This window comes from Stegostoma tigrinum, chromosome 28 (genome assembly GCF_030684315.1).
Source record: "Stegostoma tigrinum isolate sSteTig4 chromosome 28, sSteTig4.hap1, whole genome shotgun sequence".
Taxonomy (NCBI): domain Eukaryota; kingdom Metazoa; phylum Chordata; class Chondrichthyes; order Orectolobiformes; family Stegostomatidae; genus Stegostoma; species Stegostoma tigrinum.
In genome coordinates, this window is record NC_081381.1 from 11,304,218 (window position 1) to 11,329,095 (window position 24,878).

The 24,878-nt window shown below is 42.2% G+C and overlaps 1 protein-coding gene across 4 annotated transcripts in view; it reads left to right on the forward strand.

Moving 5' to 3' along the window:
- The window catches only part of cfap74 (cilia and flagella associated protein 74), a 190,787-nt gene that overhangs the window by 163,248 nt on the left and 2,661 nt on the right, over positions 1 to 24,878 (forward strand). For all 4 annotated transcript variants that reach the window (XM_048561032.2, XM_059638059.1, XM_048561033.2 and 1 more), the window contains 8 exons: positions 1,900 to 2,009; positions 4,742 to 4,797; positions 7,385 to 7,504; positions 12,929 to 13,081; positions 14,213 to 14,342; positions 14,824 to 14,978; positions 18,395 to 18,515; positions 22,655 to 22,782. In XM_048561032.2, the coding sequence (XP_048416989.1) occupies positions 1,900 to 2,009; positions 4,742 to 4,797; positions 7,385 to 7,504; positions 12,929 to 13,081; positions 14,213 to 14,342; positions 14,824 to 14,978; positions 18,395 to 18,515; positions 22,655 to 22,782 (973 nt within the window). The remainder of the gene's footprint in view (positions 1 to 1,899; positions 2,010 to 4,741; positions 4,798 to 7,384; positions 7,505 to 12,928; positions 13,082 to 14,212; positions 14,343 to 14,823; positions 14,979 to 18,394; positions 18,516 to 22,654; positions 22,783 to 24,878) is intronic.

The following is a 24,878-nucleotide window of genomic DNA, read 5'->3' on the forward strand; positions in this document are numbered from 1 at the left end:
ACGTGAGGTTGGGGTGGAAGGTGTTGGTAAAGTGGATGAACTGTCCGAGCTCCTCTGGGGAGCAAGAGGTGGCGCCGATACAGTCATCAATGTAACGGAGGAAGAGGTGGGGTCTGGGGCCTGTGTAGATGCGGAAGAGGGACTGTTCCACGTAACCTACAAAGAGGCAGGCATAGCTTGGGCCCGTGCGGTACCCATGGCCACCCCCTTTGTCTGTAGCAAGTGGGAGGAATCGAAAGAGAAGTTGTTGAGTGTGAGGACGAGTTCGGCTAGGCGGATGAGGGTGTCGTTGGAGGGGGATTGGTCGGGCCTGTGGGACAGGAAGAAGCGGAGGGCCTTGAGGCCGTCTGCATGAGGAATACAGGTGTATAGGGACTGGAAGTCCATGGTGAAAATGAGGTGTTGGGGGCCAGGGAATTGGAAGTTCTGGAGGAGGTGGAGAGTGTGGGTGGTGTCACGGACGTAGGTGGGGAGTTTCTGGACCAAAGGGGAGAAAATGGAGTCCAGATAGGTGGAGATGAGTTCGGTGGGGCAGGAACAGTTTGAGACAATGGGTCAACCAGGGCAGGCAGGTTTGTGGATTTTGGGAAGGAGATAGAAACGGGCCGTGCAGGGTTGGGGAACAATGAGGTTGGAGGCTGTGGGTGGGAGGTCCCCTGAGGTGATGAGGTCATGAATGGTGTTGGAGATGATGGTTTTGTGCTTGGGGGTGGGGTCCTGATCAAGGGATCGGTAGGAGGAGGTGTCGGAGAGTTGGCATTTGGCCTCGGCGATGTAGAGGTCAGTGCGCCATACTACCACTGCGCCTCCCTTGTCAGCGGGTTTGATGGTGAGGTTGGGGTTGGAGCGAGGGAGCGGAGGGCTGCCGTTCTGCGGGGGAGAGGTTGGAGTGGGTGAGAGGGGTGGAGAGGTTGAGACGGTTGACGTCTTGACGGCAGTTGGAGATGAAGAGGTCAAGGGAGGGTAGGAGGCCTGGGGGTGGTGTCCAGGAGGAGGACTTGTGTTGGAGGCAGGTGAAGGGGTCAGTGGAGGGAGGGTTAGGCTCCCGGTTAGAGAAGTAGGCGTGGAGGCGAAGGCAGCAGAAAAATTGCTCAAACATGACTGATATTCGTTGATGTGTGTGTGGAGGGAGACAAAGGTGAGCCCCTTGCTTAGGACTGACCGTTCATCCTCAGTCAGTGGGAGGTCTGCGGGGATGGTGAAGATGCAGCAGGGCTCAGTGTGGCTGTCTACTCTGGGGTTGCTGGCTGTGAAGGTTGTGGGCGGGTATTGTTGGTTAAGAAAAACCTTCTGTTGGAAGCTTTTCATCTTGCAGTCATCAGGACTGTTGCAAGAGTACCATTGTATAGGGAAACATTTTATATTGCTTGAGATTGGTTGGCCAGCAGACTCAATCGAGTCTTTATCAATGAAAATGTAAAACTTTAATAAAATATGTATTTTTGCAGCAATACACCTTAGGATATATGTTATCAATGTTACAGGTGGTGTCAAAATTGAAAAGGGAGTTCAATATTTACTATGCACTTTACCTAAAATCGATGTAGAAATGCAGCATTGACAGGTGAACAATAGAACAGCAACAGTTACACAAGTATAGTTTAAAGCCATATATGATTTATCAATTGTGTTAGATAAACCTTATCCATTGATATTTGAAGTAATAGCTTGTTTAAAGGGCATGTTATTGTTGAGGGATGAACAATGAAGTAGATTTTCGATGTAAACATGAAACCTTGATAGTTCTTACACAGTTAGTGCCTGATCCTAAATAATGAATTTATGCATGGGCAAGAAATTGAAAATTTTCCTATTGTTTTTACTCATTTTGTGTTTTAAAGCTATACTCCTATTGATGCCTACTGTGGAAATAATCATTGATGCCTTATGTATTTGCAGCATCCATAACACCCTATATCTAGAGGTGAATTGCCCTACAGTTGCCCCACCAATAGTACTCATTTCTGGTAACAAACAGAATATGGTGGACTTTGGAGCAATTGCAGTAGGTGAGAAAAAATTATTTAACTAACTGATTATAGCTTTGTAATAAAACAAAGAACTGCAGATGCTTGAGAACAAAAGCAGAAATTGCTGGAGAAACTCAGCAGATCTGTCAGCATCTGTGGAGAGAGAAACAGAGTTACAATTTTTAGTCTGGTAACTCGAAACATTAACTCTGTTTTCTTCCCACAAATTGCTGAGTTTCTCCTGCAATTTCTGTTTTTGATTGTAGTTTTGGTTGACTTACTGAATTTATGATGGATTTCATTGGGAGTATTCAATTCAAATGCTTCTGGTTAATCTAGGAAACACTCAGCTGACAAAGGAAGGTGCATGACCCAGAGCCTGGCTTCCACAGCGCGCACAAGTGCAGCATACTTTCCCATCTATAGACCAACCTGTCTCGGTGGAAACTGGTTCTTTTTTTAATTAAACCAGCACACATTCATCACAGTACAGCCTTAAGAAAAGGGCAGTAGAAACTGTTTTTTTTTCTGTGTTCAGAGATGCTATGATGCGCCTCTGAACTGGAAACTGGGCTCATTTCTCGTATCCAGAGGTGCATTTACATAGCACTGGACATTTTTTAACCACCTCTATCGCTTGTGTTTCTGAATTAATTACCAATCTGCGTACAAAGCTCATCAAAGGCAGCGCAATGGCTGTAGGTGTCGCTGGCTAGGCCAGCATTTATTGTTCGTCATAATTACGGAGGTCAGTCAAGTGTCAACCACATTGGGCAGATCTGGAGTCACATGTAGGCCAGACCAAGTAAGGATGACAGCTTCCCTCCCCAAAGTACATTAGTGAACTAGATGGATTTTTCCTGACAATTGACAATGGTTTCATAGTCATATTAAACTCCCAATTCCAGATTTTTGTTGTATTCAAGTTTCACCTTCTGTTATAGTGAGGTTTGAACCTGGGTCCCCAGAACATTACCTGGGTCTCTGGATTAATAGCCCAGTGATCATATCACTAGGCCATCACATCCCCACCACCAGCTTAGCCTTGCAATGTTTCACCTGTAATCCGCCACCAATTAACAACCAGTTTATATGCAGAGCCCGTTCAGGGCAGTGTGATGACACCAAAGTTGGGTAAATGTGGATTTTTTTTTATATACTCTCTAATCCACCTAATAAACAGATGTTCCGACGCACCAGGTCTCTTCGGTCAGGGGTAGGGACACCAAAGTACCATGAGAGCCCCTTTTTAAAGCGGCAAGAACTGCTTTCAGGTCCCATTGAGAATGTGAGCATATGATGGTTTCAATCCATTGACCTCTGGTTTATGGACCCTGCATGCTCCTGCTGTGATATTCTACTGTATGAGTGGAAATGGGTTATTTTCCTTTGTTTTCAGAAATGAGTTTTCCTTCATATCTTCTGATCAACCTGTTCAGAGATGTGACTGCACACTTCTTGAACCCAAGTCTGCTGGCTCAAGAATTGGGACACCACAACTGCTCCAAAAGACCCCATTGGAATTGGATTCTCATAATCTTTCCCTAATTATCAGTTGCTGTTGATCACAACTGGAGCCAAGATTAATCCATCTCACTCGTTTTGAGTAGAATGAATTTTTGGGATGGGAAGATGGTCAGCCAGCACCAAATATTTAATGTCTTTTTCCAGGTCCCTTTGGAAATTTGTAACAGTGATTAGGTTTTCTCGTGCTGTTTAATTTGAATGGACCATTTAAAGGGTCTTCTGGCACAGAGACAGTGTCCATACCACTGGGTCAGAAAGTTCAGGTACAATTCCTACCATGGTCATGGAGGTGTGTCACAACCCACTGAACCAGTTGATTTGAAAAATACAGTCAATTGACACAACTTACAACATTCATGTTTCATACAATGAAATAACCTTGAAAAGAGGCTGAATTTCAGAAGTTGACCAACATCTATCAGACTTTGCTTCACTAACACCTTCTTAGAGGGAGGAAAGATTCAAAATATAGAAATTCTTATTAAAGAGTTTCTTCAACAAATGCTTCAATATCTTAGATAACAAGGTGTAGAGCTGGATGAACACAGCAGGCCATGCAACATCAGAGGATCAGGAATGCAAATCTTTCGGGTCTGGACCCTTCTTCAATATCTTAATCAGGTTTTCAGTTTGCAGCCCCACAGTTGTGTTGTACACGACTTCAGTAGGTGTTTCATTACAGGTGGTCATTTCCTCCAGCATCTTGCTCTTTGTCACATCTCCCCAGCAAAAGTTTATTAGCTATAAGGAGAGATTGGACAAACTTGGATTGTTTTCACTAGAGCATCAGTGGCTAGGGGGCAACCTGATAGAAATACAAAATTTTAAGAGATTATGGATAAAATTGGATTGTCGGAGTCTTTTTCCCAGAGTGGAAATGTCAAATACTAGGGACAATAGATTTACAGTAAGAGGGAGAAAGTTTTTTTACATAGAGGGTGGTGCCTGAATGTGCTGCCAGCGGATTTGTTAGAAGCAGACCTGATAGCAACGTTTAAGAGGCATTTAGACAAACACCTGGACAGGCAGGGAATACAGGGGTATGAACTGTGTGTAGGCAGATGGGATTAGTTTAGAATGGCATCAACGTTGGCACAGACCTGATGGACCAAAAGGCCTGTTCTTGTGCTGTACTGCTCTATGTTATATGCCTGATGTTGAAGCTTTTTCAAAGGACCAGTTTTCCTTAAGGATTTGTTACGCACTTTACATTAATACAATTTATTTTCATATTATTATTGCAGAACAGAGAGTGCTTAAAAAAATTGAGATTGAGAATATTTCTGAATACCACCTGAATGTATCCTTCTGTATTATAGTCATACTGGATTCCTTCAGCACTTCCAAGAAGTCTGTGAAAGGTGCCCTTGTGTGCAGGCTGAGTTTATACTGTTTTCATTTATCCTTTTGTTTAATCTCTTGTGGTCTATGCAATTGTCCAATTGAAAAGATATACCAGTATCTGTCAACATGTTATTTAATGAATATCCACAAGTGTGTTAACTTCAACAAGACTCACTAATTAATTTCTGTGTGGAGAGCATTGAGTATGAGTTCCCTTGGTAGCAGCCAATGGCCTGCTCAGCTGGAGCACATCACCTTTTTTTTATTCATTCATGGGATGCCTACAGCGATACTAGTCTGAAAACACCTGATCTCGGAAGCTAAGCAGACTCAGGGGCCCTCTGGTGCAGCGGTAGTGTCCCTACCGCTCGACTGGGAGACTACGAACAGGTTGCTTAGTAAAATAGGTTAATTCATGGTATGAAAGTGTCACTGACCAGGCCAGTATTTATTGGCCATCTCTACTTGCACATAAGAGTCAACCACATTGCTGTGGGCCTGGAGTCACATGTAGGCCGGACCAGCTAAAGATGGCAGTTTCCTTCCCTAAAGGACACTAGTGACCCAGATGGGTTTTTCCCACAATTGACAATGGATTCATGGTCCGAGTCCTTTGTAAAGCAAACTCAGGGATGAACCTCTAAAACTTATTCTCCCATCTTATTCTCTACTTCCAAGCCAAATAGACATTTTTCACGTACTATTTCCCATAAATATTCTCAAAGGACATCCATCGTGTAGGGATTGTAGGAGCCTTGAAAGTTTACAATGGGCTGCTAAATTCCATTCTACTTCAAGTTGAACATGAAGTTGCAGTTTTGATTAGATTTCTTCACAGTTTGATATTTTCCTCTGTGAAGCACTGGAATGTAGATTTAAAAAGGCCAATATGTGTTTTCTCTTCATTCTTCCCTGGGATGTGGGCATTGTTGACAAGGCCAAAATGGTTACTTGCCTCTTGAACTGAGTGGTTGCTAAGCTCTTTCAGAGGGCAGTTAAGAGTTAACCACATTGCTGTGTGTCTGGAGTCACATGCAGGCCAGACCAGGTAAGGATGAAAGATTTCAATTCATACAGTATTAGAGCACCAAAGGAATCCCTTCAGCCCATCATGCCAGCGTGGATCATCAAGCACCTATCCTACTGTAATCCAATTTATCAGCACTTGACCTGTTGCTTTGTATTCTATGGCTTTTCAAGTATTCATCTAAATATTCCTTACATGTTGTGATGGATTCCACCTCTACACCCCTTCAGGCAGTGAGTTATTGTTACTGACTAGTGTTTGCGCGAAAATGTTATTTGTTAAATTCCCTCTAACCCTCCTGTCCCATACATTAATTTTTTGTCTCCTGGTTATTGATCTCTCCACTAAGAGGAAAGGTTTCTTCCTATCTACCCTCTCTATGCCCCTCATAATCCTGTACACCTCAGTCAGATCCCCATCAGCTTTCTCTGCTTCAAGTAAAACAACTCTTCCTACCTAGCTTCTCTTCATATCTGAAACACTCCAATCCAGACAGCATCGTGGTGAATTTCCAGTATAATCACATGCTTCCTATAGTATGGCAATCAGAGCTGCACACAGTACTCCCTAAAGGGCATTTCTGAACAAGATGAGATTTTTCAACCAAAAACAATAATTTCCTGGAGACCATTGTGGAGATTAGTTTGTTTTAAAAAAAGCATATTTTACAAATTAAAATGTAAATTCCACCAGCAGCATTAGCCTGGCCCTCTGCATTACTAATTTATTGATGTTATTGCTGTACCACTAGCACTGAGGTGTTGCCAAGCTGCTTCTCCACAGAGACCAGACAATACTGAGTGTAGAACAACCAGTCTTTTTGCTTTGATAATAGTATATCGCACAATGCAGAAATGAAAGGGGAGAGTTTAAAATAAAAGTATGATGATTTATTAAGTTGCATAGCGTTCACAGCACATAAACAGGTCATTTAGCTTTGACTCCTATGTTCCACATGAGCATCACCCTACCCAACATCATCTAACCTTATCCATACATTATTCTGGGATAGCAGGAACTGCAGATGCTCGAGAATCTGAGATAACAAGGCGTAGAGCTGGATGAACACAGCAGGCCAAGCAACATCAGAGGAGCAGGAAGGCTGACGTTTCGGGCCTAGACCCTTCTGAAGAACGGACTAGGCCCGAAACGTCAGCCTTCCTGCTTCTCTGATGCTACTTGGCCTGCTGTGTTCATCCAGCTCTACACCTTGTTATTCCCATACATTATTCTATTCATTTCTCCCTTGGTGTGTGTTTGTTGAGCCTCTGCTTAAAGCTATATATAATTGTTCATCTCAACTACTTCATTTCAAGTTCCACATTCTACTCACTCTGCGTAGAGAAATTTCTCCTGAATGGTTTAAAGGATTTATTAATCAATATCTCATCCTTGATATTATTTATCTTAATGATTTCAGCATAATGAACAAATGAAATGTTATCAGATTCATTTAACCATAGGCCTTAATTTTCTGTAGTCTTATCCAAATGATCCTTGACTAACGATGTTACAGCTGAAATCATCTGTTCTGGATCCTTGTGGGCCCTTTGAATTGTTGAATTCTCTTCGATCCCTACAGCCAGGAGCAACTCACAATCTCATTTTTTCCTTCACGCCAGCAAAGAGCAAAATGGTAACATAGTTTAATTTTCTTACTTTATTCATACTATGTCCAATGTACAAAACAAGGAACTGCAATCTTTCTTTCACATCTGTTTTCATTTCCCAATAACAGTGACAGGACAGGTGCTGATATTTACTGCAGTACCAATCCTATTGAAATTTGCCACCCACATTACATACTGTTTGTGAAAACGCACACATGCATACCGGACATTGTGAGAGCCCATATTTTCTCAAATGGGGAAGGCCTGTCATAATCATTAGCTTTACAAGATTAATATCCCCCAGACTGTAAATACTGACCCCCAGCCAGAGACTGGAATCTCTCCATTGTCCATCAGCATCCTGGCAATGGTGACCACTGGCATACCTATGCCCACAGTCACTGGGAGACCCCAGGGAAGAGTGAGTAAGGATTGTGTAGTGAATGTAACCAGGTAGATCTCATTGACTATGAGATCCTTGATTGGGATTGTTAACAGATATAAACCTGAGATTCAGGAGTCTCCTCATTTCAGGGACTAACCAAGCTGGCTGGTCACAGCTAGTGTACTGTGCACATGTAAGTAAACTGTGACTTGGTGATGGTATACTGGCCTCTGTGCAGCTGTTTCAGCTGGGATGGGAATTGTATGGGATCCTATGGGTGGGAGCTGTAGGGCAGATAGGGAGTGTTTTCTTCAATGGCAGACCTCTCCACTTCCCAATACCAAGTTCCTCAATCAGCCCCTGAATGCCCTTGTTCCCTAGGTAGTTTCCTGGTGGCTATTTCCCTGCTTCTCTTTAGATAAATATTAGTGCAGTGGGATGAGACTAAAGAGGGTATTATTTGCTCATGTAAGGGTCTCAACTGGCATTTAGATAGGAAAGTGCCCACTGATCTTCCCAACCAACACTGATCAGATAGAAGGAGGAAGGTAGCAAGATTCCCAACACCGTGTGCTCACTTGATTAAATGTTTTCCCAGTTCCAAATTCTCTGGGTGGGAGACATTAAATTCCACTCACACAGTGGGAAATATAAAGCATTGTCAGACAGTTCAAGAGCACTTGGGTGAAGCCAATGCTTTTAGTTTACTGCTGGTGAATTCTTAGGTTGAAGAATAATGCCCAAAAGGGGCAGCAATAGGCAGAGTGATTCCCCAGCACATTGGTCTTAACCTTGCCAGAAGTCTGCCTGCAGGTTTGATTTGAATGGGAGCAATTAATTCAGAGTGGCATTCAGAAATCCTGCTGCCGGTTGCCTGATGAATTCTAGCCATGATGTGGAGGTGCTGGTATTGGACTGGGGTGTACAAGGTCAAAAATCACATGACACCAGCTTATAGTCCAACAGGTTCATTTGAAAACACAAACTTTCAGAACCTCACTCCACCTCCTTCAGGCGTTAGTCACATACCTGACACTAGTTCGTCGCGAACACTTGAAGAAGGAGCAATGCTCCAAAAGGTTGTGTTTTCAATTAAACCTGTTGGACTATCAGCTGGTGTCATATGATTTCTGACCTGATGAATTCTGACCAGCTTTCACATGTAATTGGTCTGCAGTTGATAAGCAGAATGGCAAAGCAGAAGCCTGAAGAAAAGGGCCAAGGGATCAGGGAGAGACTTTGGCTAACAGCAGCCCAGCAGAATTTATCCAGTACTGGATGTTGCATTCTCATTCTCTCTGGTTTCACAAATGAATAAATTTTATGAAGTTTTTGGTTCTTTCTTTGTATCACCTCCAGTAATCCCTCAAAGAATGATCATTTAAGTCATTAAAGCCCTGGTTTTATGAGGTGGATGCCTATGGAGGTTGACATTTCCTATCCATTGCGCGCAATTAATTCCTCCTTTCATCCTGCTGTTTCCTGCTTCACAAAATACATGAAGAGCAATTCACTTATTCAGATAATTAATTCAGGCAGTAGTTAAAACAAAAAATCTTCTGGTCAAAAAATCATTGGAAAATCCAGTTTAAAGTCACAAGCCCGAATTTCAGATCAGCTCCGAATAAAAATATATTGGGACTTCTTTAAAAGCATGATGGCTCAGTGGTTAACACCACTGCCTCACAGCACCAGGAACCTGGAATTGATTCCAACCTTGGGTGACTGGCTATGTGCAGTTTATATGTTCTCCCCATGTCTGCATGGGTTTTATCCGGGTGCTCTGTTTTCCTCCCACAGTCCAAAGGTGAGGTTGGAGGGATTGGTCATGCTAAATTGTCCTCTAGTATCCAGGGATGTGTAGGCTACGTGAATTAGCCATGGGAAATGTGAAGTTACGGAGATGGGGTTGGGGTTGGGGCTGGGTCTGGGTGGGATGCACACCAGAGAGTCAATGCAGCCTGAATGGACTTTTACTGCATTGCACAGATTTTATGATTCTGGTTTCCTGTCAACCTAGCATTATGTACCTGGCTACTTTATAACTATTTTATAACAATGAGACTGCACAGATTTCATTCCTGAAGAAAAACTCATGCATCTGTTTATTTCCATCTCATTGTTAAGTATTAGTGTGTTAAAACCAAGGCTAATATTTTGTTTAAGAGGAGAGTTAGACAAACCAGAAAAAGCTTTTCAAGAATTCCATTTACCTAACGGAAAGTAGAGACCCTACACAAGTACACCCACCCAATGTTCTACCCTCATGCCAGCAGCCACAACTAGAAATTTATCCCGAGAGTAGTATCCTTCTATTTACTCTGCAGTGGATAGCTATTGTGTAATAAGACAGACAACAGGACACTTAGGAAGAACACCTTAATTATAACTGTAATATCCTGAAAAAGAAAACTTCTCATATTCTTGAACACTAAACAATTTATTTTTCAGAACACGTTGGGCTTGGCTTTAACTGCGTGCAAGTGAATAGGGCTTTGAGCAACAGAAAATCTCACCCATTGCCTTTGTAATATAGCCAAATGTGCTGAAAGTACAAAGATAGGTGGGAGGGCATGTTGTGGGAGACGAAAAGAGCAGAATTATTGTACTGTTTCAGAATATGGACCTCCCATTTAAAAGGAGGAATTTCATCTCAGAGACATTATGGAGTTCAACCTGGAAAAGTGTTAGATAATGCAGTTGATGCAGATAACAGGCAAGGCATTACACTATGAATGTTAGGACCCTGAGAAGTACTGAGGATCAGAGGGACTTTAGTGTGCATACCCATAACTCCTTGAGCAGGACAGGGAGCCTGCAACTCACTGCCCGAAAGAGTAGTTGCCTCAGACATTTGCATAACATTTGTTGTAGCCTTTCACAGTTTTATAATTTTGAGACAGCCAGGACCTCTGCAATTTAATGTAGAAGAGAACAAAGTGTGGAGCTGGATGAACACAGCAGGCCAAGCAGCATCTCAGGAGCACAAAAGCTGACGTTTCGGGCCTAGACCCTCATCTCTGATGAAGGGTCCAGGCCCGAAACGTCAGCTTTTGTGCTCCTGAGATGCTGCTTGGCCTGCTGTGTTCATCCAGCTTCACATTTTATTATCTCAGATTCTCCAGCATCTGCAGTTCCCATTATCACTCTTTGCAATTTAGTGATCCTTTTCAACTCACATCTGTTGTTACCTTTCATGAAAAGACATTGAGTCCTGAAGAAGGGTAATACCCGAAACACTGACTGCTCCTTTCCTTCAGATGCTGCCTGGCCTGCTGTGTTGTTTCAGCTTCCTGTTTGTCTAACTTAGATTCCATCACCTGCAGTTTTTTTGTCACTAATTGAGTTTCAGCCTCTGGCTGGCTCAGGGACAAGCAAAAAGGCAAGTCGACAGAGACATAATCAACTCACTTTGTCGACAGTCTCCCTTAACAAAAGAACTTGTGAATTTCACATGTGGCTTTGATTGTCCATATTTTAATTAAGTGTTTGGTTGATTTTCAAGACTGTTTAGAGATGATATTGCTAAAGTCACATGATATATTGGTAGCTATCTTAAAAGCTATATCCACTTCTAAACATTTTTAAGTTTGTAGTATCTTCAAGTATATATTTGACTAAAGAATTGGTGTTGCTGTCAGTTATTTTTGAAGTTATGAAAATCTAACAAGTCCAATCAGCTGCTTGATACTTAAAACAAGAGTTAAGTGAAGATGGTGTTGAAGTGGATTGAAATAGTCAAGTAAAGGGTGTTAGACAAGCCAGTGACAATGAGATGGATGAAACTACCGAAGTATTTTATAAAGATAAAGTTGAAGGAAATAAACTAGAAGATCCTTGCTGATAATATATGTAGGAATGATACAACTTCATAATTTGTGAAATAACGGTGTTAAGAATGTAAGTTTCAAACAATAACTTGATGATGTTCTATCATAAACAGAGACAGAGGAGAGGACTTGATAAAGTACAGGATAATTTTAGTGGCTCATCACAGCAGTTAGTGAATGGTATAAAATGCTGTTTAGACCACACCTGGAATATTGCATGAGATTCCAGTTACCACATGACAGGAAAGAATAATTGCACTAGACAGGGTAAAGAGGAGATTTACCAGATGCTGCTTGTGCTGGAGGATCTGAGCTATAACGAAACATTGGATATGCTGTGGTTGGTTTCTTTGGGACAGTAAAGGTTGAGAAAGAAACTGATGAAGGTGTCTAAGATTATGAGGGGATAGAAGATACATTTTTTTCCAATAGTAGAGTGTTCAATAATCAGGGGACGTTGATTAAAGGTAAGAGGTAAAAGGGTAAGAAGAGAGTTGAGATTTTGTTTCATTCAGAAGGTGCTGGGAATCCAGAACTCACTGCCTGCAAAGGTGGTTGAATTAAACTGTCATAAAATTTGAGCAGTATATAGATATTCACTTGCATTACCATAACCTCCAGGCAATGTGCCAAGAGCTGGAAAATGATATTAATGCGATCAGATGTTCTTTGACTGGTGCAGTCATGATGGTTGAATGGCCTTCTCCTGTACTGTAAATGTCTATGAGCCAATCAATTAATCTTCAGAATTCTCTTCCTCAAAGAGCAGTGGAGATCACACCATTGAACATATTTTCAAGGCTAAGCTAGCAATGCTGTGTTCTACAAGGGAGTCAGAGTGAATGGGTAACAGATAGAAATGTGAGGTCGAGACAACAATCAGATGAGTCATGACTATATCGATTGATAGAGCAGTCCTGACAGCCAAATGGTCTACACCAATTTCTCAGATTCTTACACTTTTATATTCTAATACTCTGTCAGCAGGGTATAGAAATGTAAGGGAAATAGAAGTATACATTATAACCAGTGTTTATAAGCAGAGTATAACTTGCATAGTTCCTTTCTCAGATGTTATTTATCATGACATCTCACCCATTTTTAATGTAACAACTGTGTTAGGAATATCTTTTCATTGTAGTATAGTGTTTAACAAATGCCCATGTAAAGTTGGAGAGTGAATTACCTGTATTTATTGAAACCCCAATTTGAGATGATCTATCATCTTTTCACAGTACTATGAACCTTTGGAAATCCGTAGTGTTAAAGGAAATCTTTCTCTAATCCTGACTGGATGTGGTATAGACCCATCAGTGAAATGTTCTGTAGAAAATGTATTGGATGTGGGATATGTTCTTGCAAATCAAAGCAGAACAGTGACATTTCAGGTAACTGACACCAAAGCTACTTATTTCCATCTTCACTCCCCAGATTTTTCCTTTCTCTCTTTTCTTGAAGATGTTAATTTTTGTTGGTATATGATTCTATGATGCTTAACAATGAATAACAGTTAAGCCCAATTCATCCCTCACCTTATGTCTATAAACCTGCACTTCCAGCAAGGCTCTCCAAAGATAATGATCATATACAGGTAATCTGACTGATTTCTTCCTCCCTAACCCATGTCAAAGAGAATAATTGCAACTCCCTAAAGGCAGTTAACATCAGCAAGCAGAGCGCAGACTGAGAGCCAAACATGGTACCTTGGTACCTAGTCTGATTCAGCTACTCATTAAACAATCTCTATACATCAACTGTATCTTTTGTAAATTAAGTTTCAGAAATACATTATTACTTGCATAGCAAAGTCTGCAAACTAAAATTTGATAATAATTATATTTTGTTGGTTAAATATAAATTGAAATTCATAAACTCATTTTTTGTATTCAATGTTAATCATATATTTTACTAAAATCAGATCATTTTTGCTGTTGCATATAATCAGTTTTCTGTATAGAACTCATTTAACCATGGCCACAACCCAAATAATACATACGTTTCTCTGTCATGAACTTTATCGGTTTTGTCATCTTTACAAATTGCAGCAAAGTCAGAGTAATTGTTAGGATTAATTTAAATAATTTGTATTCCCTCTAAATTGTTAAATTCTGATGTTAGTTTGAACATTTAATCCATCACATTATAAAATGCCAAAGAGACAGAAGTTCTTGCTTGTCCTGTTGTTCATTTTTGAATTATGAGTACAAATTTATTCTCAAAAAAGCTTATTGATGTAACATATATTAGCAAAATTGGCCTTTCTGAAAAAGACTGCCCAAAAAGGTTGACTAACCAAAGTACATCTGAGTGCATTAAATAGTTTGGTTGTACAATTAAGGCATTAAAGCTACCTGAAGACAAATGATTGAAATCCATCTGCAGTCCATTCATTGCAAAATACAAAAAAACATTCACATGCTGATTTGGGTTGGAAATGCCATCTGTAAATCCCACTATCTCTGTCTGTAAATCCGTTGTTTTCCTTTTAGCTGAACTTTATTAATGCATCACTTTGACAGCTGGAAAATGCTACAATCCTTAATGTCATGTTTAGTGTGAAGCTGGACAGCCTGTCTTACAGCAAGCACAGAGAACAACAGGTGCTCCCAGAATTCTTGGCACCTGATCAAAAATCTGATTCATTAGTGGGTAAGTAAGTTCTGATTCTCTTAATTATTTGAAGCCATTTTCAATACAGCTGTTTAATAGCCAGTTCATTCAAATGGTTCAATTCAACCAATTTTACCGCATTTTCACTGTTTTTCTCTCCTGAAGGCGGAAGTACATTGGCGAGTTAGAGCTACATAAGCACTGGTTCCATGTATTACCTTACCTGAGTTTCCCTTTTTATGTGCTCACCCAATGTCTAGATATGTAAATTCCTGGCAGCATTGCTGGATAACAGTCAGAAGGCATGTGAGAAATGGAAAACGTTGCCTATTATAATAGCACCTTCTTTGTCATGATTTGGTCAGCTCCTGCTGGCTGTTTATGAAGCTGAGTAATATTTAAAAGCTGTTCAGGATTCCCAGTGAAACTATTGAGATTTGGAGAAGAGATCAAGAATAAAAGTAACCAAATATAAACAAAATGCAAAATCTTTAAAGCATTTTTTTTAACATTCTGCCAGGTACTCACAATTATGGGGGTCAAAGTGCCTTCAGTGTCTCACCTATTAAAGGGTCCATAGGCCCAATGCAGAGTCAAGAATTTGAAGTCACTTTCAGTCCTGACCATGAAAGTCTATACTACTCAGATGGCATGCAAGTGGAGCTGTTTGATAAGGTAACTGGATAGCACCTCTATCTCCAGAAAGGTTTTCTGTTTATAATGACCTTTACAATATCTATAGTTGCATTATTGCACTTGGTTACATAGACCTTGTTTCTATCGTGGAAACATCGACCGAGGATCCCCTGGGACTTTGTTTGTGGTTAATTAATGTGTGCTAGGAAACAATGTGGACAGAACCAGGTTCATTTCTGACACCCCACACTGCAATAGATTGAAATGATTTTAACAACCAACATTGCTTGTTATAAAGCTTACGTAACATTATTGTGTAGCATAAGGGGAGGTGATGGCATTATGGTTATATCACTGGGTGAGCAATCCAGCACCCAGCACTGGGAACAAGGTTTCAAATCCCACCATGATTTATGTTGAAATTTGTATACAGTTACAAAATCAAAACTGGAATTAAAAAGCTAGCCTAATTGTAATCACTGCTGGTTACCATAAATACTCATCTGATTCACTAATGTCCTTTAGGGAAGGAAATACTTACATCTGACATACATGTGACTCTGGACCCACAGCAATGTGGTTGATTTTGGGCAATTTGGGATAGGCAATAAATGCTGATCTAGCCAGTAACAGTCACATCCCATGAATAAATATAAAAGGAACTGCCATCTTGGAGACAATACAAATTGTCAAAACAGGCATGTCAATGAAAGGTTTCTATTGTGCTGCTTGTCAGAATGGCATTTTTTTTTCTGGAGAAGGGTCTAAGCCCAAAACGTCGGCCTTCCTGCTCCTCAGATGCTGCATGGCCTGCTGTGTTCATCCAGCTCTACACCTTGTTATCTGTGGCAAAAATACATCCCGGATTTAAAAAACAATTTGCCCCTAGCTTGATTAGTTTGTCTGGGTGTTTCACAGCCTGAGAGAGGAACTAAGTCACACATCTCATACTGCCCAAGCTGCGTACACATTGGTATAGAGACACGAGAGTAAGGGAAGGAAACCCATGGGAAAGAGGGGTTCCTTTCAATGGGGCACTGGCATCAGTAGTCGAACAGGAGGGATCTGTACCATTGAGTTGGTCTCTACCTAAACTGAGCTGGGACCTGTGTTTTGGCAAAAAGGGTAAATAGGCTTGTCAACAGGACTTTAAACTAGAAAGTGGGGAGGAGAGTAAAACTTCCCCCAGTGTGGAACGAAACAGCAGGCTAACATCTGTAGGCGCAGATTCCACTGTGTGGAAAAATATTTTAAAAATGACTGGAAAGGAGAACTCAGGACTGGTTATTAAAGTCTCCAGCACAGACACAAATATGATAGAGTGTTTGGAATTTACCTCCTCCCTCCCCAGTGTCCATGCGCCCAAACGTACCTTTCAGGTGAAGCAACACTTCACCTGCACTTCCCAGAATCTAGTCTAATGCATTCGCTGCTCACAATGTGGTCTCCTCTACACTGGGGAAACAAAGCATAGACTTGGTGACCACTTTGCAAAACATGTACGTTCCACTCGCAAGAAAGACCTTAAACCACCTGTTGCCTTCCACTTCAATGCACCACCCTGTTCCCTGGCCAACACCTCTGTCTCTGGCTTGCTACAGTGTTCCAGTGAAGCCCAACGCAAACTGGAGGAACAACACCTCATTTTCCGCTTGAGGACCCTGCAGCCCTCTGGACTCAATATTGAGTTCAACAATTTTAGGGCCTAAACTCTCCCATGTCCCAGCCCCCAATCCCACACACCAGGCTTTTTTACCAGATAGCCTGCCATTACACATCCCTGTTGTTAGTCACTAACAGTCCCTATTAGCAACTATTCACCCTTTAACCCCGATTGTTAGCAGCTCCTTTGTCTGTCCAACTGTCTTTCTCTTTGGGCTCTATCCTGTCGTTTTCTCCCCACCCCACCCACCTCCCTATTTTCTGCGTCTAAACTGACATTTTCCCAACCACTATCAGTTCTGAGGAAGGGTCATTGGACCTGAAACGTTTGACTCTGTCTTCTCCTTCACAGATGCTGCCAGACCTGCTGAGCTTTTCCAGCAACTTTGCTTTAGTTCCTGATTAACAGCATTCGCTGTTCTTTTGTTTTTTTTATCAAGAATCTACTTAGGTATCAAGACTCCTGAAATAGAATGAGTGGTAAATTACTGATAAAGCCAATCTGAAATTCTAAAGTAAGGGTGCAAAGAAACCAAAGGTCTCCTCATCATGGCATGCTTTGTTAAAGATGCTTGAGGTTTACTGTGAAACTGAATTATAATACCTTAAGACCATATAGGACCAGAATTAGGCCTTTCAGCTCATAGAGTCTGCTGTGCCATTCAATCATGGCTGAGATGTTTCTCAACCAATTCTCCTGCCTTCCACCCATGACCGTTGATTCCCTGATTAATTAAGGACATATCTATCTCTATCTTAAATGCTCGTAATGTCTTGGCCTCCGCAGCTTTCTACAGCAATGAGTTCCACACTTTTCAGCACACTTTGGCTGAAGAAAATCATCCTCAACTTAGTTCTAAAGAATCATCCCTTCACTCTGATACTGTGCCCTCGTGTCCTACTAGTGGAAACATCTTCTCGATGTCCACTGTCTCCAGGCCTCTCGGTAAGTTTCAATCAGATCCCCTTTCCTCCTTCTGAGCTCCAAGAAGTATAGACCTAGAGTCCTCAACCGCTCCTCGTGTGACAAACCCTTTATTCCTGGGATCATTCTCGTGAACCTTTTCTGGACCCCCTCCAAGGCCAGCACGTCCTACTTTAGGTTCAGGAGCCAAAACTGCTCACAATGTTCCAAATGCAGTCTAACTAAAGCCTTATACAGAGTCAACAGTACATCCCTGCTCTTGTATTCTAGCCCTCTCAATATGAATGCTAACATTGCATTTCTCTTCCAAACTGCCAATTGAACCTGCATGTCAAACGTAAATCCCTTTGTTGCTTCAGATTTCGGAAACCTTCTTCCATTTAATAAAAAGTTTACACCTCTGTTTTTCCAACCAAAATGCATAACCTCACACTTTCCCACACTATACTCCATCTGCCACTTCTTTGCCCAATCTCTTAGCCTGTTCAAGTCCTTCTGCAGCCTCCCCACTTCCTCAACACCACCTGCTTCTCCATCTATCTTTGAGTCACCTGCAAACTTAGCAACAATGCCCTCAGTTCCTTCATCCTGATCTTCAATGTATGACATGAATAGTTGTGCTCCCAACACTCACTCCCCTGTGGAACTCCGCTAGTCACTAGCTGCCATCACGACAAAGACCACTTTATCACAAGGCGTTTGAAAGCACAAAGCTCCAAATGGCAGTGATGGCCTTTTCACTTAATGTGGCCCAGTGGCTGAGTAAATCAGTTTATAAACTGCTCAAAGCCACAGCAGCAATTCTCCTTCTGTGTTTATAAAGGAAATTGATAAACAGATTATTGTCAAATTATTGATCTTTTTGCAGGTTGCTCATACGATCCAGTTGAAAGGAGCTGCAAGAGAACATTTGATGTTTGTTGAAGGAGGAGACCCAATAGATGTTCCAGTTGAATCTTTAACCATCCTACCAAGTTATGATGTATCAGGTATATATGTACCTAAATAATGGAACAGGAATAGGCCATTTGGTCCCTAGAGCCAGTTCCACAAATCATTGAGATCAACGCTGATCTATGGCCTAACTCCATAAACCTGTCTTTGGCCCATATCCCTTAATATTTTTGCTTAACAAAAAATGATCTAACTCAGATTTAAAATGAACAACTGATCTGACATCCATGCCATTTTGTGGAAGAGAGTTCCAAAGATCTATCACCTTTGTGTGCAGAGGTGCTTCCTAACATATCTCCTGAACAGGCTGGCCATAATTCTCAGACTATTACCCCTAGTTCTAGAATCCTGTGCAGTGATTGTAACGAGGTCATCCAGGTGAATCTCATAGAATATGGGTTCCCAATTGGGGCTGTTAATCTGGTCCATTCAGGGAGCCCTGGCTGACAGATATAAACAGGAGTGTCAGAGGTTCTTTTCACTCTGAGAGCTGGCTCTGAGGGTTCTGGATCAGTGTCAAGGATTTCCACGTGCCCTCAACAGGGGATCTCTTGGTTTTGCCCATGGCAAAACGCCCAAAACAAAGCCAAGCCTCAGCCAAGCAGTTCATATTTTTTTCAGATTACTGGCCAGCAAGCCATTGTCGTTGCTGCTGGTATGCAGACTTGAGACAGCAAAAGAGACTCACTGGGCCTAAATGAGTGAGAGAATCATAGGCTGGATTCCAAGAGAGTGCACACCATGGAAAGCCCATCTACATGTGGCTTGGAACAGTTAAGTTGTTTAGCAACATTCAAATAAGAGCCAATCAAACTAAATGTCTGGTTAAATAGTCACCATTTAGTCGAAGTCAATACAGCTCTGGCCGTTTCAGTGACCATAGAAACAGTTTTTAACAAAATTCACTCTGGACTCCAACCCTTAAGTTTGTGCAAGACATCAGCCAGACTGAGAACCTGTACTGTGGAACCTTTACAGATTAAGGGAACAACTTTGATTCCGGTCTCTTATGAGAAGCAGCTGGTTCAAGTACCACTGACTGTAATATAAGGCTCAGGCTCAAGCCTAATGGGATAAAACTGGTTGTGAAAGATTCACCTAGACTGGCTGAACATTTTTCAGTTTTAAAAGAATGGCTGCCTGAGTGAAATATTAACTGAATACCTGGAAGTTTTTCAGGAATGTCTAGGGACTATCAAAGGGGGCCAAGGCCACCTTGCATGTTGACAGGGAAGCAATCCTACGATTCTGCAAGGCCTGCCCAGTGCCATTTGCCTTACAGGAAAAAAATAGAAGCAGAAATCAGAAAGTGGAAAGTGAAGAAATCATCAAAACAGTCCAGTTTACAGAGTGGGCAGCACTGGTCGCACCAATTGTGAACCCTGACAGGTCTGTTCACCTTTGTGGGGTTTTATACAAACGGTAAACTGCTTTTGAGATAACAAGGTGTGGAGCTGGATGAACACAGCAGGCCAAGCAGCATCACAGGAGCGGGTGAGCTGACGTTTTGGGCCTAGACCCTTCTTCAGAAATGCGGCAGGGGAAGGGGGCTCTGAAATAGATAGGGAGAGAGGGGGAGGTGGATAGAAGATGGATAAAGGAGAAGATAGGTGGAGAGGAGACAGACAGGTCAAAGAGGCGGGGATGCAGCCAGTAAAGGTGAGTGTAGGTGGGGATATGGGGAGGAGACAGATCAGTCCAGGGAGGGTAGACAGGTCAAGGGGGCGGGATGAGGTTAGTAGGTAGGAGATGAGGGTGGGGCTTGAGGTGGGAGGAGGGGATAGGTGGGAGGAAGGGCAGGTTAGGGAGGCGGGGACGAACTGGGCTAGTTTTGGATGCAGTGGGGAAAGGGGAGATTTTGAAACTTGTGAAGCCCACATTGATACCATTGAGCTCCAGGGTTCCCAAGCGGAATATGAGTTGCTGTTCCTGCAACCTTCGGTTGGCATCATTGTGGCACTGCAGGAGGCCCAGGATAGACATGTCATCTAAGGAATGGGAGGGGGTGTTGAAATGGTTCGCGACGGGAGGTGCAGTTGTTTAGTGCGAACCACCTATGCTCAGTCCACACTAAACAACGGCACCTCTCAGTCGTGAACCATTTCAACTTCCCCTCCCATTCTGCAGACGACATGTCCATCCTGGTCCTCCTGCAGTGCCACAACGATGCTACCCGAAGGTTGCAGGAACAGCAACTCATATTCCGCTTGGGAACCCTGGAGCTCAATGGTATCAATGTGGACTTCACAAGCTTCAAAATCTCCCCTCCCCCTACCACATCCTAAAACCAGCTCAGCTTGTCCCCGCCTCCCTAACCTGTCCTTTCTCCTGCCTCAAGCTCCACCCTCATCTCCTACCTACTAACCTCATCCCGCCCCCTTGACCTGTCCACCCTCCCTGGACTGATCTGTCTCCTCCCCATCTCCCCATCTACACTCACCTTTACTGGCTACATCCCTGCCTCTTTGACCTGTCTGTCTCCTCTCCACCTATCTTCTCCTTTATCCATCTTCTAATCGTCTCCCCCTCTCTCCCTATCTATTTCAGAACCCCCTTCCCCTGCCCCATTTCTGAAGAAGGGTCTAGGCCCAAAACGTCAGCTCTCCTGCTCCTCTGATGCTGCTTGGCCTGCTGTGTTCATCCAGCTCCACACCTTGTTATCTCAGATTCTCCAGCATCTGCAGCTCCTACTATCTCAGTAAACTGCTTTTCACAGCTAGATAAATACCCAACCCCCACATAGAGGATTTATACACAAAGCTTGCAGGGGGTGTTGTCCTTCACAAAGGTAGACATGAACCATGTTACTTGCATTTGCAGTTCACTGAGGATTCCCAGGCATACGCTACAATTAATACCCATAAGGGTATGTACCAATGGACAAGACTGCCATCTGGGGTATCATCAGCCTGTGTTATTTTTCAGTTGATAATGGAGAACATTTTACAAGGCCTATCCCCAGCTCGCCATTTATCTAGATGATGTGCTACTCATCTAGAGTAGGGAAGACTGATAAAGAGCACTTAGAGAGCTTGGACATAGTCCTTCAACATTTCTCCAGGTGAGTGTATGCCTCAGGAGGGAAAAATCTATGTTGCAGGCTCTCCAAGTGACCTACTTGGCCTGTAAGTCACTAAGACTGGGTTACACCTGTTGGAAGATAAAGTGAGTGTGACACTGTCACATCTGTCCCAGAGCTTGGGTCTTTCCTTGGGCTGGTGAGCTATTATAGAACGTTCATACATAACCTGGCCTCTATCCTGGCACCTTTCCATCAACTTCTTAAAAAAAGGGGTCAGCCCTGGAAATGGTTGAAAAGGTAAAAGATTTATATTCCTCTGAATTTCAGATGTGTAACATTTACTTTAAAGAGTTAAGTAAGGATGCATTGGTCCAGAATTAGCTGAACAATGGTTGTGAATTTAATACCTGCACCATTTGTTCATGTGTTTATAATTGAAGTGAGGGAGAAATGCTGCAGGAGTTATGAATTATCATGATCTGTAACCAAGCCACAGCGTTCAGGGAATTGAAGAACCAGCTATAATCCTCTAAGGTATTGCACAGTATGATCCCAAGCAAGATCTGGCAGAATTAAATAAATCAAAATTTATTGTCATTTGTACTTTTAAATGAAAAATACTACAGTGAAAAGTTTTATATGTCGCCCTATCACGGTGCCTACATCAACGACAGACATCGTACATAGTAATAAAATTTGTAAAATTAAGACAGAGCTCATCACAGTTCAGTTAATGACTTCTCAGCTTGGGGAAAGCTGTTTTAGGAACAATGGAATACCCTGAAAACGCAGCCCGGGATGAGACCGCTACGCTGGGCTGCTGGATACTTGGCTAGAAGTCTCCGCTGAAGGAAGTTGCCAAGCCAGGCCAAGACCACCACTCCTGAATGAGACAGCCTGCTGGGCTGCTAGAAGTTCTGGACACCAAAGACAAAGAAGACCTCTTCATACATACATTTCCATTGCTTCTAATAAGATGTATGTATTTTCCATGGCACATGACAGACAAAATATTTCATTCTAAATTTGTCATTTTCATCAACTGGGTGCAGTTTTTAACTCCTGGCTGAACTGGGATGGCTATAGGAATGTACCTGAATAAGTCTACTTGTGGAGTGCGTATCAATGATTTTCTCTCATTGTTGCCTGCAGATATTCCTAGGGTACTGAAGTCTGTACAGCTGACTCTAAAGAGCACTAAGTTTGACAACAAATTGACAACAGCTTTGAGAGAATTCCAGGTGGGATGTATCCGATCAACCCATGCTAATGCTAGAAAGGTAGCAGATTTACGTTCCTCTGAATTGTAGATGTGTAACATTTACTTTAAAGAGTTAAATAAGGTTGCATTGGTCCAGAATTAGTTGAAAAATGGTTGTGACTTTAATACCTGTGCCACTTCTTCGTTTATGTTTAAGTGACGTGAGGGAGAAATACTCCAGGAGTTATGAATTATCATGATCTTTGAACAATTAACTTCAAAAAGAAGAATTTCCCTATCAGCCTCCTCACAAATTTCAAGAAATGGCTATAGTTGTGCTGATAAAATATATTAAACTCTCCACAGCATATTTGGGCTTTAACTTGCATTGAAAGACTTGGGGCACAGAAGAACCATTTGGTCCATCATATTTTTGCTGGCCAGAAAAGGTCTAACATGTCTTATCTCAGCTTGCAGCTCTTGTCCATTGCCCTTTATGTTTCAGTACCTCAAGTGCATTTCCAAGAGCTTTATAAATGTGGCTTTCTGCTTGTGATGTCATTTCAGACAGTGGGTTCCAAACTCCCAATTACCCTCTTGGAAACCATAAGAATATAAGGAAAAGGAGCAGGAGTAGGTTTTTCATCCTTTCATCCTCTCGATAAGATCATGATCTGATCGTAGCTTTAATTCTACTTTCCTGTTTTCTATGATAATTCCTTGACATGCTTGTCAATCACAGATTTGTCTAACTCAGCCTTAAAGATATTCAATAACCCAGCTGCTACTGCTTTCAGAGGAAGAGAATTCCAGACTCTGTTGCCCTTTTGAGAGAAAAACAATGAAGGAAGAGGGATATATTTCCAAGTGTATCTTGGAAGGGAATTTTCAAGTGTTGAGGCTTCCATGCCTCTGCTCCCCTTATCCTTAAGGATCATAGGTTTGGAAGGTGCTATCAAAGGAGTCTTGGTAAATTCTGCAGTACATCTTGTAGACAGTACACACTGCTGCCACTGTGCATTAGTGGTAAAGGGAGAGAATGTGGAACTTGGCAGTTAGGCTCTCAATCAAGCTTCACCCTGTTGAGCTTCTTGAGTATTTTTGGAGCTATGCTCATCCAGCCAAACGAGCAGTATTCCAAAATTCTCCTGACTCGTACCTTGTACAAGGTTGACAGGCATTATGGAATGAAGTCATGAGCTAGTTACCACAGGATTTGTAACCTCTGACCTGCTCTTGTAGTCTCAGCAATTACATGGCTATTCCAGTTCAATTTCTGTTCATTAGTACCCTGTAAGATGTTGATGTAGGGAAATTGGTGATGGTAATGCCATTGAACAGAAAGGGGTGATTAGATTATTTAATTTTGGAGATGTTCATAGTTAGGCATTTGTCTGATGTGAATGTTACTTGCCATTTAACTTGCATGATGTCCAGTCATGCTGCTTTGTTCAGTACCTGAGGAGTCATGAATGATGTTAAATATTTTCCAGCCATCAGCAGACATGCCCACTTCTGGCCAAATGATGGAGGAGAGGTCATTGATGAAGCAGCTGAGTATGGTTAGACCTTGAGGATTACCCTGAGGAACTCATGCAGTAATGTCCTGGGACTCAGATGATTGACGTCTAACAACCATAGTTATTCCTCCAGCCAGCTGACCGTTTTCTCCCTGATTCCTATTGACTCCAGTTTTCCTGATGTGGAGGTGCCGGTGTTGGACTAGGGTGGACAAGGTCAAAAATCACACCACACCAGATTATAGTCCGACAGGTTTATTTGAAAATACTAGTTAGTGTTGACCCAGTTTTCCTAGCGTTGCTTAATGCCATACTCAGTTAAGTACTACCATGGTGTGAAGGACGGCCATTATCGCCTCACCTCTGGATTTCAGCAAGTTTTGTCCATGGTTGTAATCAGGCCAAAAGCTAAATGGCTCTGGCTGAATTTAAGCTGATTGCCATTGAGCAGATTATTGTTGAGTGAGCGCCACTTGCTAGCATTGCCAGTGGTTCTTTCCATCACTTTGCTGATAATTTCAATTCAAGATGGTGGCAGAGTAGGATGCTCTGGTCAGAGCTCTTCTGCTCACCAGTGCTTTTACCTTTCTTTCCCATTTTTTCCCTCTGCTCTTGTGATTTTTCCTGCCTCCACGCACCCTGCCCACACCATCCC